This window comes from Schistocerca piceifrons, chromosome 5, assembly GCF_021461385.2.
Source record: "Schistocerca piceifrons isolate TAMUIC-IGC-003096 chromosome 5, iqSchPice1.1, whole genome shotgun sequence".
NCBI classification, from domain to species: Eukaryota; Metazoa; Arthropoda; class Insecta; order Orthoptera; family Acrididae; genus Schistocerca; species Schistocerca piceifrons.
Genome location: NC_060142.1, coordinates 134,432,686 through 134,450,204, shown reverse-complemented (window position 1 = coordinate 134,450,204; position 17,519 = coordinate 134,432,686). Strand labels below are relative to the sequence as shown.

Sequence of the window (17,519 nt, the reverse complement as noted above, 5' to 3'; positions counted from 1 at the left end):
TTTGGAAGCCAATAAGATCGCTTTTACAAGGCTATGTTCTGAGGGAAACCCAGTCTGCACCCTCATACACATTTGGGATAGGGTGGCCAGCACACAGGTATTTTGCTATTATTCACTGGGTCAGCCTTTCTGGCGTACTTCGAAAACACATCTCAGAACGTTTCATTTTGCAGGTGAGAGGAGGTGAAGCATGTTTTTCAACATTCAGGTATTTACCCTGTCAGCATTTAAGTGCCCTGTTCTGAGAAGGGAAGGTCAACTTTGTGAGTCGGGAATCATTAACAACAGTCTGGCACAGCGAGCAACACCTTGTTGGCTGGGACCGGTAGAGCCCTGACATGCGTCAGGGGCTCTTGTCCCTGTCGTGGCTGCTGTTCGTATGCGGCCGGGTGGCGGTGGTGGGTGTAGGGGCGGGGGCATCGTCTGGGTGGAGGCGGGAGTGAGGCATTTTATTGCCTCCATAGACCGACGGGTCCGAGCAGGATTAGTTCGGGAGCAGAATACCAGAATTCTAAGTGACTGTTGTTGTGGTCTTCAGTCCTGAGACTGGTTTGATGTAGCTCTCCATGCTACTCTATCCTATGCAAGCTTCTTCATCTCCCAGTACCTACTGCAGCCTACATCCTTCTGAATATGCTTTGTGTATTCATCTCTTGTTCTCCCTCTTCGGTTTTTACCCTCCACGCTGCCCTCCAATACTAAATTGGTGATCCCTCGATGCCTCAGAACATGTCCTACCAAACGATCCCTTCTTCTAGTCCAGTTGTATCACAAGCTCCTCTTCTCCCCAATTCCATTCAATACCTCCTCATTAGTTATGTGATCTACCCATCTAATCTTCAGCATTCTTCTGTAGCACCACATTTCGAAAGCTTCTATTCTCTTCTGGTCTAAGCTATTTATCGTCCACGTTTCACTTCCATACATGGCTACACTCCATACAAATACTTTCAGAAACGACTTCCTGACATTTAACTCTATATTCGATGTTAGCAAATTTTTCTTCTTCAGTAACGCTTTCCTTGCCATTGCCAATTTACATTTTATATCCTCTCTACTTCGACCATCGTCAGTTAGTTTGCTCCCCAAATAGCAAAACTCCTTTACTACTTTAAGTGTCTCATTTCCTAATCTAATTCCCTCAGCATCACCCGACTTAATTCGACTACATTCCATTATCCTCGTTTTGCTTTTGTTGATATTCATCTTATACCCTACTTTCAAGACACTGTCCATTCCGTTCAACTGCTCTTCCAAGTCCTTTGCTGTCTCTGACAGAATTACAATGTCATCGGCGAACCTCAAAGTTTTTATTTCTTCTCAATGGATTTTAATACCTACTCCGTCCGCCCACGGTAGCTGAGTGGTCGGCGCGACAGGCTGTCAATCCAATGGGCGCGGGTTCGATTCCCGCCTGGGTCGAAGATTTTTCTCCGCTCAGGGACTGGGTGTTGTGTTGTCCTAATCATCATCATTTCATCCCCATTGACGTGCAAGTCGCCGAAGTGGCGTCAAATCGAAAGACTTACACCAGGCGAACGGTCTACCCGACGGGAGGCCCTCGTCACACGACATTTCAATACCTACTCCGAATTTTTCTTTTGTTTCCTTTACTGCTTGCTCAATATACAGATTGAATAACATTGGGGATAGGCTACAACCCTGTCTCACTCCCTTCCCAACCACTGTTTTCCTTTCATGTCCCTCGACTCATATAACTGCCATCTGGTTTCTGTACAAATTGTAAATAGCCTTTTGCTCCCTGTATTTTACCTCTGCCACCTTCAGAACTGGAAAGAGAGTATTCCAATCAACATTCTCAAAAGCTTTCTCTACTGCTAGAAACGTAGGTTTGCCTTTCCTTAATCCTTCTTCTGAGATAAGTCGTAGGGTCAGTATTGCCTCACGTGTTCCAACATTTCTGCGGAATCCAAACTGATCTTCTGCCAGTTTTTCCATTCGTCTGTAAAGAATTCGCGTTAGTATTTTGCATCTATGACTTATTAAACTGATAGTTCGGTAATTTTCACATCTGTCAACACCTGCTTTCTTTGTGATTGGAATTATTATATTCTTCTTGAAGTCTGAGGGTATTTCTCCTGTCTCATACATCTTGCTCACTAGACGGTAGAGTTTTGTCAGGACTGACGTGACTAACTTCCAGCATAATTAGTGATGGGTATCTTCAGATATGTGGCGACGGTTACCAACCTGTTTGTTAATGAACAAAGTGACTACTTAGTATGTGGGAAGCCCTCCAGAGAAATCGCAGAAGCGTGTGTAAAGGTTACCTGGCGAATGTATTACGACTGCAGGAAAGAAATTACTCACCAAGCAAAGGAACTCTCATGATCAATTTAATTAGTCAATCAATTTGTTATCAACGACGTACCACTGGGCAGGTGGAGGTGAGGGTGAGAGTACCATAGGTATAATTCACAAGTCTTAAGTGGTAATCAAGCATTTGTTCATTGCGACGATATATTTTAACGAAATTTCCATATCCTACCTAAACAGGGAGAGATGGCCGTCATAATAGAACCGATTTTTAAAGTGATATGTAGTATTAACCTGATATCTACGACTCCTCTATGCTACTAACTTAAGAACGTTCGAATGTAAGGTCACATCAAGTGACGGAGGCAGAGCATGCTCCAGGTATTCCCTCATGAGCCTGAAATAAGTTCAATATTCTAGTCTTGTGGTGCATGACATAGCAGACAGTAAGCAGATGTGAACAGATTTTTTTTTTTTTTTTAAGTGAAGAGAGAATATTTAGAGGAAATACAGCATATGAGATACTCTTGCACACGAGTTCCACAACAAGTAACGATACTTTATGATGTGAAAACGTGTTTATGCTTCGATTTCTTCTGTCTTCAAAAATTACTTATATAAAAGGGAGAAATCCACATTTTGCGTGAGAAATTCGAGGTGTGTGGACAACAGCATCCCCTTCTAAGATTGGTTATCGAATTTTTTCAACCGCAGAGAGTAGAGCATCTTGGTCTATGGGTTTGAGCCAAATGTTGCAACAGGAAGTAACCACCTCAGGGAGAGAGAAAGAGAGAGAGAGTACATTTGTTTCGACAGGAATGTCCCAGATATTGATCTAAGGAGATGCCGCCATCCTCTGCTTTGGCCAACAGGAAGTAACCACTTGAGATAGTGCATGTGTTCCGAGACCACACACAAACATGAATTTCACAGGTATCATATTTCAAAGGGATGGCGCCACCTGATGCACTGTTTGGGGCTGCGAGATCAAGGGAAGCCAATATCCGCTATTACTCATTCCTTGGAATAGATTTAGTTGTGGGCTTGCCAGGCAAGTGTTCACAAAAAATATAGCTTGTGCCTGCAGTCATGGTGTCCTTTGGGCGGCTGTGATGTGAACTATTACTCAGTATGCATTGAACTACATTAGCAGCCATGTTTGTTGCGTGTTTTATGATCAGTACATGGAAGGGATGCTTGTGTTAATTCACTGGTGCAAACAACACCTTGGCTATTCTTAGCGCAATGATGAGTGTTTGTTTTTCGAAATTTCATTCCTTGATTTGGAAAATGTATGTTTGATTCGCGTGTCTGTGTTGGATTATGATTTTCTTCATGGCAGTTTTGATGTGTATTTCCTGGTAAACATGACAGCAGAAAGAAACCACTGGTTAGTAGTTTTCTGTGTATGTTGCGTTCAGTTTTGTTTTCTTATGAAAGCTGAACTCGGCCCCACTTAGGTGTTCTGGGCAGATCAATCATCAGACTGACTCGGTTATTTTGTTTTATACGGGAACTTTGCAAGACTGTAGATAGTTTTGTCAAGGATTTATGTGGTATGACTAAGGAAGCTGACAGCAGAAAAAAGATCAATAAAAGTGGTAGAAGAACAATTGAATTTTCAGCAGCATAAGTAGCTAAATTTTGATCGCAGGAGAGCCCCGAAGGTGGAAAAGTACAATGTCCCTATTTTATAATATGCTTCCGTAATATGGATAATGGAGGAAAGTTACATAGCAGAATGCAGCAAAATGACATGTTTTGAGATGGACAGACGAAAGAATGTTATACACACATGAACATGGATAGCGATACCAAGGAAATAAGAGACGTAAGATTTCTGAAAACAGTAGGAGGATGACAGTCAGACTGCTGAAGAGAACACAGGAAAAGGTCCAAGGAAAGGGAAAAACTGCAGTGTGCTGGAGGACAGGCAAACATGAGAAGTTAGAAGATGGTAGAGAGGCTTCTGTTTCAAACAGACATGTTTGATGTGTGTGAAGTGTTTTGTGTGATGTTGATGATGCTGTTAATGATTATGATTAAGATGATGATATTCCGTCAGCACAGAGTGACGCTTCATGCATGCTTGTGCACTTTGAGTTTGCTGACTACAATATTTTCCTTGTTACTACATTCTCTGTTACGCACTAAGATATAATTATATTTGATGTATTACATTTTCCTTTGGTTACGTTAATTATTGCGTATTTGAGGTTTGTTTTCAGTACTGAAAAAGTAGTTTTCTAATATTAGTGAACTGAATTACTTAAATTTCCATCTAAAGTTTGTTTTTACTTACATTTTCAAAACTACGCTGAAACACATTCCTGTCGTTCTTTGTTTCCTATTCCTATTACACATAGTATATTCATTTAGTCATAGAAACTTAGTTTGAAATGCTCTAGTGACACTGACTTGGCTTTCGCATTGACCACTGTTCCTCTGCGCAGTGATCGCCACGTCCTCTAGTATGGTGGCTCTGTGCGTGTGGAACGCTCTGTGTGGAGTCTGTCGAGGTATCGGTTTCGCCAATATAAACCTGTGCGTGGCCGAGGTGTGCCCAGAGCACAAGCTGCCGGCCGCCGTCGGCTTTAACATGGTCTCCTGCGGTATCCTGCTCTTCACTGTCGGACCTGCTATAGGTAAGGAAGCCGTCATCACGGACACACGCACTCACGGACACACACACACACACACACACACACACACACGCAGACGTACACACAAACATATACAGGCCTTTTTTTTTGAGCCAACAGTCTTATGACTGGTTTGATGCGATACACTACGAGTTCCTCTCCTGCGCTAACTTTTTATCTCGGAGTAGCACTTGTAAACAACATCCTCAATTATTTGCGGGATGCATTCCAATCTATGTCTTCCTGTACAGTTTTTACCCTCTACAGCTCCCTCTAGTGTCGTGGAAGTTATTCCCAGATATCTTAATAGATGTCCTATCATCCTGTCCGTTCTTTTTGTGAGTGTTTTCCATATATTCCTTTCCTCTCCAATACTACGGAAAACCTCCCCATTCCTTATCTTATCACTCCACCAAATTTTCCTCTGCAGCATCCCAGTTCAGATGTTTCGATTCTCTTCTTTTTTGGTTTTCTCACAGCCCATGTTTCACTACCATACAATGCTGTGCTCCAAACTTACTTTCACAGAAATAGGTCTCTCCAATAAATATTTCTTGAGAATGTTTTAGAACCAGGGTTGTTTATGGATCTCTGACCAATGGCCATTTTACATAATGCTGATGTAACAGTGTCTGAGGAATACTGAAATCGGTATGGGTTTTGTCGAGAAAGCGTTGATTGAAGTGTTTCACTGATGTTTTCTCCGGTCATTCAAAGCAACATACAAGCTCTTCTTTCTTTGCAGTGTAGACCACATATGTGACCATTAAGACGGCCATCATTTCTCAACTTTCTGAAAGCTCAGTCAAACCATTACAAAGAGATCCACAACGTTCCTAAGAAGATACCAAAAAGATAATCGACAGATGAGGAATCATGGAATACGTGGGGTATCATCGACAAAATTCTGGCTTTTCCTTGTGATATGACAGCAAGCAGCACAGCCGACTAAATGGTACCTGTACATATCAGTGTTCATGTGAATATTTTCACAACTGTACACGAGGTCCTAGATGTCCATGCAGCACAGACACCAGCCGAGATCGTCTTATTGTAAGGGGGCCATTGGTAGAGCTAACAGCAACCATAGCAAAGATAACAGGGCTCTTGAGCCCAGAAGTGTAAACACCAGCTGTTGTGAACTGATAATTGAAAGTGGGACTAAGAGCACACACACCTCTATCCCATCTCCCAGTCACGCCACAGCGTAGACGTATCATGGCTAGGCTGATGCCGTCGGAGGATCTCTTGGAAAATGGAACGGTGTGCTGTGGTCTTTAGCGATGAAAGCAGATTCTGCTGTCACGCTAGTGATGGTCGTCTGCGCGTACAGTGTAGATCTGATGAACGCTGTCTCATAGAGAGCATTCGATCCAAGACACACTCACACAGCTCCAGATCTAATGATCTGGGGTGCGAAAAGCTACAACTCTAGTTTATCTTTGGCATTTCTGGAGGGGACGTTAACCAGCGCTAGGTATGTTCATAATATTGTTAGATCCGTTCTTCTGTTGTTCTTGCCACAAAAACTTGCCGTTTTTTTCCGACAAGATAATGCTTGCCCACACTCAATGTGCTCTCCGAGACGTGCAGCAGTTTCTCTGGTCATCACGATCTCTGGACTTATCTCCAAACGAACACGTGTGTATATGATGGGATGAGAAATGAATAGTACGACTCGTCAACCAAAAGCTCTTGCGAAACTATGTGAACAGGTCGAGATGGCGTGGCATAACATGTTCCAGGACATTATTCGCAATCTGTACTATCGAGTGGATGCCAGAGCCTGCGTCTATATTGCTGCCTCTGGAGGTTATACCATGTACTTATATGGGTGTTTTAGCATTGGTCGATACCTGGTACCTCAGATCAGCTTGTGCTATTTATCTATAAATGCAAACATTTCTTGTTCTCGATTCGTATTGTTGCAACAATAAATCTTGAGTAGATCTGAAACCTCTAAAAGGTATACCAACTTCTCATTCTTCAATTTATACGAGGGTTGGAACTTAAATTATGGCAACTATATATTCACAACCTTTACAAGAGAGTTACATGTTTGCGCCTGTTACTTTCCTTCAGAGTAGTCACAAGCGTTGTATAGAATCCGCTGCCAGCCATGTGGAAGGGGTAGTACACTGTTAGCAGAGCCTGTTCTGTTGATGGTGCCAATGGAGCGGTCTAAAGTTATGGTGATTCTCGTGTACGAAGGTGATAGTGTTATCCTGAAACGTCCCCTTAGAAATATTATAAATGACTGTGCGTAAACTCACACACAATATCTTTAGCGCAACGCAATCTGACTTTCAATAATCCCTACAAAAGAATGGTCCTGACTAACAATGACCTATACCTTTCATGAATCACTTACCTCACAAAAATCTTCGTTACTCGAACTACTGCAACACAGCGAGCGCCAATACTGCCAGCTAAGTAAAGGATTCTGACTGCTGAAGGCACTACCTACTGGTAGGCATAGTTAGCAAATGAAAGATTCTGGTAGAAAACAAACAATGTATTTACCTTAATAGTGTTCAAAAGTCATAATATATATATATAACAGTTCATGACATCCAGTCCTACAAACTTACTCTTTCTGGTGGACACATGTCCAGATCGTCCGCTCTTAAAATTCTTCTATCTATCTCCCCACATCCACCACTGCTGGCGGCTCACCTCCAACTGCCCAACGCTACGCGTTGTTAACAGCCAACTGCTCAACACTACAATAGCAAATTCCAACAATGTAAACCAGCCACAGACTGCACACAGTGCAGTCAGTGATTTTCATATAGAGCGCTACATGGCGTTACCAACGTAAAAACCTAAACAGCCTACTTACAATCCTAACGCATTACGTTCCCCCACGGCAGACCGTCACTGCCCAGTAATATTGTTCGTTTTTGGAGCATCACCTGCGACCAGCTTTGCGAAAGAAGCGGCGACACTTTCTGCGCAACCCACCCATCATTTTGAACGACAGTGCGCGGGCGCATACAGCGCAAGCTGTGGATGTTCAGTTCTGTCGATGGGACTAGGAAGTACTGTACCATCCACCATACTTCCCAGACTTAAGTGCTTGTGACTTTGATTTGATTCCGAAGATTAAGGAACGACTTCGTGGCATTCGCTTCAGAACTGTTCCAGAGATTCTACAGGCAGTAGACCGCTCCATTCGCACCATCAACAGAACAGGCTCGGCTAACGGTATACTATGCGTTCCACATCGCTGGCAACGTGTTCTACGCAACGCTGGTGACTTCTTTGAAGCACAGTAACAGATGCAAACACGTTACTCTTTTTTATCGGTTGTGAATAGATAGCTGCCACTATTATGTTCCAACCCTCGTATATAGCATTTCGCTCTCTGTATTTTATCCCTGCTATCTTCAGAATTTCTAAGAGAGTGATCTAGTCGTCATTATCAAACGCTTTCTCTAAAACTACAAAAGCCATAAACGAAAGTCTGCCTTTCAGTAACAGCGTTCTAAGTTGTAGATTCAATATTTCCTCGAGTGTTACGACGTATCCCTAGCATACCGCTTCTAAAATTTTTTCCATTCTTCTCTAAACAGTTAGTGCTAACATTTCGCAGTCAAGTCTTATTAATGTGATATTTCGGTAATACGCGAACATGCCACCATCTGCTTTCTTTGGAATAGGAATTGTTATATTCTTACTGATGTCTGACGGTATTTTATCTCATACACCTTGCACACCAGGTGGAATAGTTCTGTAACAGCTGGTTCGCCCAAGGATATCAGTGGTTCAGACGGAATATCGTCTACTCCAGAGGGCTTGTTTCAAGTTAGGTCTTCGAGTGCTCTATCAAATTCTTCTTGCAGTATCATATATCCCTTCTCATCTTCATCTACATCCGCTTCCCTGTCCATAATATTGCCTTCATTTTCCCTTGCATAGCTCCTCTAAATATTCCTTCCACCTTTCAGCTTTCCCTTCTTTGCTTAATGCTGCTTCTCCATCTGAGCGTTTGATATTCATACAGATGACTTACTCCAAACGTCTCTTTAATTCTCCCATAGGTGAGTATCCTTCCACTGGGCATCTAGTCATTCCTACTCAGCCATTTTGAACTTCCTCTTCATCTCATTTTTAGACATTTGTATTCTCTCTACCCTGCTTCCCTTGCTGTATTTTTATATTTTCTCGTTTAACCAGTTAAATTCAATATCTCATTTGATGTTCATGGATTCCTACTAGGTCGTTTCTTTTTGCCTACTTCATCCTCTACTGTCTTCACTATTTTATCTCTCAAAGCTACCCCTTCGTCTTCTAGGTTATAACGTTGATCCGTTGTAGTCAATATTTCCTAACGCTCACTCTGAAACTCTCAAAGGCCTCTGGTTCCTTCAACTTATCCTGGACCCATTTCCTTAATTTCATATCAGTTTACAATTTCTTCGGTTTTAATCTACAATTCATAACCAAAAAATTGTTGTCAGTTTCCACCTCTGCCTCTGGAAATGTCTTGCGGTTTAAAATCTGTTTCTAGAATCTCCCTCGTACCTCTACATAAGCAATCTGAAGCCTTGCGACGTCTGTAGGTCTGTTTCACGTGAACAACCTTCTTTCATGACTCTTAAACCAAATGTTAACAATTATTAAATTATGCTCTACGCAAAATTCTTCCAGGCTGTTTTCTCTCTTTCTCCTTTTCTCTTAGTCGATACTCACATAGTATTTTTCCTTTCCTTCCTTTCCTGGTGTCGATTTCTTGTCCAGTCTCTTCCACTTTCTATTACCAAATTCCGGTCCCCAGTCACAAGGAGATACTCGTCTCCCTCAACTATCTGAACAATATCTTGTATCTCATCATACATTCTATAATCTCTTCATAATCTGCATAGCTTTTGGCATATAAACTTACACTACCGTGATGGGTGTTGGCTTCGTGTATGTCTTGGCAGTGGTAATGCATTTTCTATGCAGATCATAACACATTAACCCACATTCCTGTTATCTTATTCGTGATTAGACCTACTCCTGCATTATCCCTATTTGATTCCGTACTTATAACTTTGTTCTTACCTGACCAAAATTGCTGTCCGTCCTGTCACCGAACTTCACTAATCCCCACTACATTTAATTTCTACCTATCGATTTCTCTTTTTAAATGTTCCACAGTAGTCCCCGCACGGAGATCCGAATGGGGGACTATTTTACCTCTGGAATATTTTACCCAAAGGAATGCATCAACATTTAACCATATGGTAGAGCTGTATGCCCTTGGGAAAAATAACGGTTGTAATTTCCCTTGGCTTTCACTTCCACAGTGATGCTACATATGAAACTAATCGCTTCGTTGAGCTCTTTATTCTGGTGTATTGTACTCGGCTGTTTTCTTAGTGATTAAATTTTCCAAATCGAAAATATGTATCACCATAACTGTCATCATGCTAACTGCTAACGAAGCTCGTGACGTCATGTCTAGCCACTGGCCGAGGGGTTCACTATTAACGTCTTTCAAACCTACAACACCCCTGCTAGGCTCTCATCAGACGTCATTTCACACCAAAACAAGCCACCTCTAACCTGTTTTCATTCTGTTATGTAACAAGTTACTTCATTTCTCGAAGACAGTACGGTTTCCGGCATTACTTTATAGGACTTGTGGGAAACGTTTGGTGACAGTATCTGCTTTACTTTTAATTTTTAGTAAATGTTATTTAGAATTGTAAAACTCTTAATTGTAAATATTAATTATTTAAAATTGTAAGCCTGTTAATATGGGACAGGAGCTGAGGCTAAAGAGCACTACATCTTTGGAAAAACAAATCAGTCGATACCTGCGACACGAATGTTGGTTTTTTGTGACAGCTGTTTTTGCCGCTGTTGAGCATGGGTAACGGTACCTTAATTCTTTCCGTGTTAGACCGGCGTACGTGTTTCTTCTTTCGTTAGCTGTAAATCTGGTGCTGCAACATAATTTTTCATACTACGAAGCAATCATTATGGATGAATGTGTTATACACTGAGGTGAGAGAAGTCATGGGATACCTCTTAATATTACGTCGGACCTCCTGCCCGCCGTAGTGCAGCAATACGACGTAGCATGTGCTCAACAAGTCATTGAAAGTCCTCTGCAGAAATATAGAGCCATACTGCCCGCATGTGCCGGAAACCGTACTGTCTTCGAGAAATGAAGTAACTTGTTACGTAACAGAATGAAAACAGGTTAGAGGTGGCTTGTTTTGGTGTGAAATGTGGTGCTATAGACGCATACTCAAAATAAAATGGATCGACAAGGTCACAAACGAAGTGGTTCTGGAAAGAGCTGGTGAGAAGAGAAGCTTCTGGAGTTTCATTGTTAAAAGAAGAGTGCAATTTACAGGCCATCTATTAAGACATAAAGGACTCCTGAACACAATCATAGAGGGATATGTCGAGGGAAAAAGACCAAGAGGAAGACCACGACTGAGGTACATGGATCAAATTGTGAAAGATGTGGGATGTAACACCTATAAAGAAATGAAGAGAAAAGCTGAAAGACGCACAGAATGGAGACAAGCTGCCATTGTAGCTGTTGCCAACCAATCCTTGGATTGACCACTACAGAAGAAGAAGACTGCCCGCATAGCCGTCCGTGAAAGCGTTGCCGGTGCAGGATTTTGTGTACGAACTGACCTGTCGTCTATGTTCCACAAACTTTCGAAGGGGTTAATGTCGGGTTATCCGAGTGACCAAAACATTCGCTCGAACTGACCAGAATGTTATTCAAACCAGTCGCGAATACTTTCGACCCGGTGTCATGGTGCATTATCATCAACAAAAGTTCAGTCGTTATTTCGGAACATGATGTTCATGAATGGCTGCAAATGGTCTCCAAGCAGCTGAACACAACTATTTCCAATCAATGATTGGTTTCGTTTGATTAGAAAACCTAGACCATTCCATACAACCACAGCTTACATCATTATGGAGCCACAGACAGCTTGCAGTGTCCTGTTGGCAACTTCAGTCGATGGTTTCGTGGGATCTGCGCCACACACCAACCCTAAAATCAGCTCTTACCAACTGAAACCGGAACTCATCTGACCAGGACACCGTTTCCCAGTCGTCTGGGGTCCAACCGATGTAGTCACGAGTCCTGGAGAGTCGTTATATGTGATGTCGTGTTGTTAGCAATGGCATTCGTGTCAGCAGTCTGCTGCCGTAGCCTATTTACGCCAAATTTCGTCGCACTGTCCTAACGGATACATTTGTCGTACGCCCCACACTAATTTCTGCGCTTATTTCGAGCATTGTTCCTTGTCTGCTAGCACCGACAACTCTATGTGAACGCCGCTGCTCTCGGTCGTTTAGTGAAGGCCGTCGGTCACTACGTTGTCCGTGATGAGTGGTAATGCCTGACATTTGGTATTCTCGGCGTTGTCCTAACACTGTGGATTGCGAAATATTGAATTCCCTATCAATTTCCGGAACGGGATGCATTGCCCTTGTATACCTTGTGTACGAGGTGCAACTGCCATTTGTGTCTGTTTATATTCCCATCCCATGCCTTTCGTCATCTCAAAGTGGTGTACCTATATTTATTAATTATGAGTTCGAGAGAGTTATTAAAATAACTTGTGACATTTAACCTTGAATCAGAACCGTATGCAGAAACCTACACTATTCTACAACCAAGCCCGATTTCTAAATAGTTGAAGCAAACTATGAAAAGCAGTACATGTATTGTGAGATGAAACCGTAAAACTTCCAGCAGTTCTAGAAACGCGTTCCTGTAAGGCTCGAAATTGCTAGGTTCTGTGAAGTGAAGCTGAGTGTAAAACAAACAAGCGTGATGTTCCAAGGAAGCAGACCAGCTTTAGCAGTAAGCTGTTTGTGAAATAAGATCCTTGCAGCCAGCAGAAGATCTAATCCAAAGTAACTTCTGAATGCTAACTCACTGTGCACTTGATGAATGATACACATATGGCACTAAAATTACCGTGTAGAACCACATATTGACTAATGAAGTAAGGCGTGCACAATTTGGCCTCGTTTTCGCGGTAAGAAATTAGCAGCAACTGTGCAAGTCTAAGCAGCTAATCTGTACTCGTATCCAGTCTTTGGACATTAGTGTGAGGGAAAGGCGTAAGTCGAGAAAATTTTTGAGGAAATATAAATGCGTAAATGAGTAATGGAAATCTAATTCCAGTTATGTATACCCAAGAAATTTGCTTTTATATAGGGAGAGTTCAAAGATAAATACGTCAGTCATGGGTAAGTCGTCTGGGACACTGTCTGTCGAAAGGTGGAACTGAAAACTGCATAAACAGAGCCACCCAAAGGAAATTTTATCCACGTATGCGTCGGGATCTAACCGGTCCTCGCAAATAAACTTCACGACGACATCGAATTGGCAGTAAACAATATCTGGATTACCCTTTAGTGATACCTGTTACGTCCGACTCGCCTTTGCACCTATTGGACGTACTTAATGATACGTAACTAATTAAGTTTTTTTAATTTTCTGGTGGTTTTCTGTGAAGAGCGCGTGGATTCTCATTCAAATGAAGGTAGAAGCAGCACTCTATTACTACAGGGACTCACGATGCGCTCTGTGAGTATTACAGAACGTATTTACCTGGGCTGTGTGGCTAGCTTTTTATCTCGTTGATGTGAGTAGTTTAAGCACCTTAGAATAGTGATCATAACCATCACCTGTCTTTCTTTTTCAGGTTACGTCCGTGACGAGACGGGGGACTACCCACTCTGTATTCACCTCCTGACGTTGTTGTTGCTCGTTGCCATGGCGTTCTGGCTCGTAGAGGGCATCGTGCAATGGTGCCGCCGAAAGAGATGATCCCAGACTTCAGTTAGCGATGAAGAAAAACCAGACGGAGAACGATAGTGTCTCTCTTTACATCTGAAGAGGAATGTTATATATGAACTATTATCGCACATTTGTCAGCATCTCTGTGATATCTTGGAGTGAAGCAAATTTACAAATTGTGTGTTAATTTGGCGTATGTTAATTTGACTTGTGCTAAATTTAATCGTATTATCCAACGCCATGTCTGTATAGCTACTGACCGAGACTGAAAATACCGGTTTCGCAGTATGTACGATGGAACATAAAGTATGAGACTATCTGGTAAAGTGAACACGTACATAACGAATCCTTGTTTAGTTTTCGAAGTCTTGTGACCCCGTAAAACGTGTAAGTGGAGCTCATATCCAGATCAGTCTTTTTCATCAGTGAGCTCATAGGATCTTAAATTGAAATTCAAGGAGTAAAAAAAAAAAAATTCCTTATCAACAAATACTTCTACGACTTTCTAAGTCATGTATCTGGATTTTTGGGCTGCATAAGTGGAAGTACCTATTGACTAATAGAATTACATTGCTGTCCTGTGTGTACAATAAGAATACGAAAGTGCAACAGGAATTTCTCTTTGAAGGGGACGAAATAGACGACGACATATTATGGGATGTCTATAATAGAGTTCCTACCATTAGAAACAGTGAATTACCTCCATTTTTGGCACAGATTCATTGTTAAAAGCTGCTCATTCATTTCAATATCTTTTTATAATTTTATGTTCGCAGTTTTTTTCAACATTTATTTACCTACTTACTCATGACTGACGTATTTATCTTTCTATTTAGCAGCACCCATCCATCCTTTTCTACATATTATCTTTCTCACGTTTTCCCTTCAATTTTACGCTCGAAACGTACGTATGTCAGTGTTTTACAACAGTTCTAATAAAATGATTGGAATACGCACATTCGTGTTGTCAGTGAAGAGCCTTTCAATAAAGGCAGTTCATTTTTTATGATATCTTAACTGGAACTAGGTGACTTACTAGTTACATGCGTGATTTCACTTCTTCAGTTATGTTTTATGCATGCGTCCAAATTTTATTTTTAGCAGATTCTTTCCTTTTTTACTTCTTTTCCCTTGAAGAACATTTATGTTGCTTTCCTCTCTCTTCACTAATGTTACAAATTTTTTTCTGCCTTCTAATCCCCATTACTGATACCTTAAAGCAGCGTGATGTTAGACAATTGATTTATAACTTCCACACATTTATCACTGTTCGAAACCTTTATGTTAGTTCCTTTATTCCATTCGCAACTTCTGAATATAATCACGGACATTATTTTAGCATGAGTGAGACTCTTTATTTCCACTTTCATTCCATCACCTGATATTTAAATAGATTCTGCTCCTAATCCCTGTACTTGATCATTATTCCCATTTTGACGCCAGCCGTAGTGGCCGAGCGGTTCTAGGCGCTACAGTCTGAAACCGCACGACCGCTAAGGTCGTAGGTTCGAATACTGCCTCGGGCATGGATGTGTGTGATGTCCTCAGGTTAGTTAGGTTTAAGTAGTTCTAAGTTCTAGGAGACTGATGACCTCAGCAGTTAAGTCCCATAGTGCTCAGAGCCATTTGAACCCATTTTGACGCCGAGCACATAATCCAAAACGACTTGAGTAAAAAAAAAATTCTCTGCGTTCCACAATATTCTGATGGCATATTGCTTCGGTCCTTCTCTTCCTTCGATTATTGATCCTATGTTCAAGCTTGCGTGTATTTTATTTCTTTCAGGATGTGATAGAAATACCCAATCTTGGTAATTATTTCTCGCAGTACTTCTCCATGCTATTTTTGACAGCAGTTTGAAAACGAAAGATGCCAGTTGGATTTGCATTTGGTTTGGTGTATTTTTATTGTAGTGTTGGAACGCTTTTCTAAGAATCAGGAATTACACCCTCTGCTTTGAATATTAAATTTGATGAATGTCTAGTTCCATACTGTCACAATGTTTCGTTGTTTAATTATGTGCACATGTATCTGAAGAGGTAAGATTAGTTCCCTAAAGTCCCCCTTTATCACTAACCTGGTATCATTCTGCTAACACGAAATATGATGCTAAGTTAAAATACATTGTAAATAATGAGAAAACTTATTGAATATAATCACAAGACTAATTTGTGTAGTATATATATTATTTGTCCTTTGGAAGTCAGATCTGGAAGCTGGAAAAATCTGGAGAGATTGATTAAGAGTCTCTAACCGTTCCATGTATAAAATGGTTCAAATGACTCTAAGCACTATGGGACTTAACATCTGATGTCATCAGTACCCTAGACTTAGAGCTACGTAAGGACACCACACATATCCTTGCCCGAGGCAGGATTCGTACCTGCGACCGTAGCAGCCGCGTGGTTCCGGACTGAAGCGCCTAGAACCGCTCAGCCACAGCTGCCTGCGTTTCATGTATAAATTAAGCGTCCTTTGGAAGTCATATCTGGAAGCTGTTTCATGAACACGTAATGGTGTCGCAAAATTTACGTTGTGAAAGCAGTATGCGACGAAATCGAGTGACAAAAGAACAATAGTCCACCATGAAAAAAGATGGAGAAACATGATGAACGGCTAGTGAGCACTGATGACCGTTGGCTTGATCAAATCCCGGGCAGGTGCGAAAGTGTATTTTAATTAGTAGTGACTACGTCTGCTGGGTTTCTGTTCAGATCCAGAATATAAAATTTCGTCATATCATTTATAGTTGAAACATGTGGGCAAATAATTCTTCATGAATAATTAGTACAGTGACGTTACTGATTATACTCCATTAATGCTGCGATTTCTATAGAGCGTTTACCACTGTTTATCGCGTTTTCTTTAACCAGTTCCTTTAACGACCGGTTTAAGTAAAAACCAGTCGTCACTGGGACATTTAGCAGGTGCGGGAAATCCTTATACAGAGGAAAAATACTTCGAACTGTCATAGACGTTTATTAGTCCAGACATTGTCTCGGAATATCTTGTTCATGCAAACGTTCACTTTGTTTAAGGGTTGCTACATAGTTTATGTGCCATAGTTAGTTGTTTCAGATTGTAATGTGATGGTAACGCTTTTGAAAATCATTGTAATCCGTACAAGCGTTAGGGACTAACTCACCTCTAATTACGTGTTTTCTAGTGTGATGTTACATCGCACTGATTGCCTTAAAGAACAGTGTTGTCTAGTGGTCTCTAGTGCATTTTGTATAGTCGAACGACTGTACTGCAAAGAGATTAGAGGACCCGCTAGACAGCTACGTTATGTTGGTTGCAGACAAATCAGGCGGAACACAATTCAGGTCGTTCGGATACTCTGGCGCGTGGTAGTGGATTCGCAGAAATTCCTTCATCAGATTAAGGCCTATGTTTGATACTAGTAGACTTCACTTGGTCAGGACTGCTCTTTTGGCCAGTGCTAGTTTGCTTTTTATGTCCTCATTACTCTTTCCATGACGGGTTAATTTGCTCCCTAGACAGCAGAATTACTTAACATCGTCTACATCGTGAACATCAATTCTAATGTTAAGTGTCACGCTGTTCTCATTTCAGCCACTTATCATTACTTTCCATCTTTCTTTGATTTCCCTCAATCCACAGTCTGTACTCATTAGACTGCTCATTCAACTCAGCAGAACCTGTAATTCTCTTTCACTATGTCATCAGGGAATCTTATCACGGATATTCTTCCAACTTTTAATTTTAATCCGCTTCTTCAAATTTTCTTTCATTTCCTTCATTGAAACTTCGATGTACAGTGCGAAAGACTACACCCGTCTTACACCCATTTAATGACA

General features: G+C 41.4%; 1 protein-coding gene across 1 annotated transcript in view; it reads left to right on the top strand.

The window, feature by feature from the left end:
* The window catches only part of LOC124798804 (monocarboxylate transporter 2-like), a 51,384-nt gene extending 37,656 nt beyond the window's left edge, over positions 1–13,728 (top strand). The window contains exons 5-6 of the mRNA XM_047262334.1: positions 4,731–4,922; positions 13,604–13,728. Of these exons, the coding sequence (XP_047118290.1) occupies positions 4,731–4,922; positions 13,604–13,728 (317 nt within the window). The remainder of the gene's footprint in view (positions 1–4,730; positions 4,923–13,603) is intronic.
* The last annotated feature ends 3,791 nt before the right edge of the window (positions 13,729–17,519 follow it).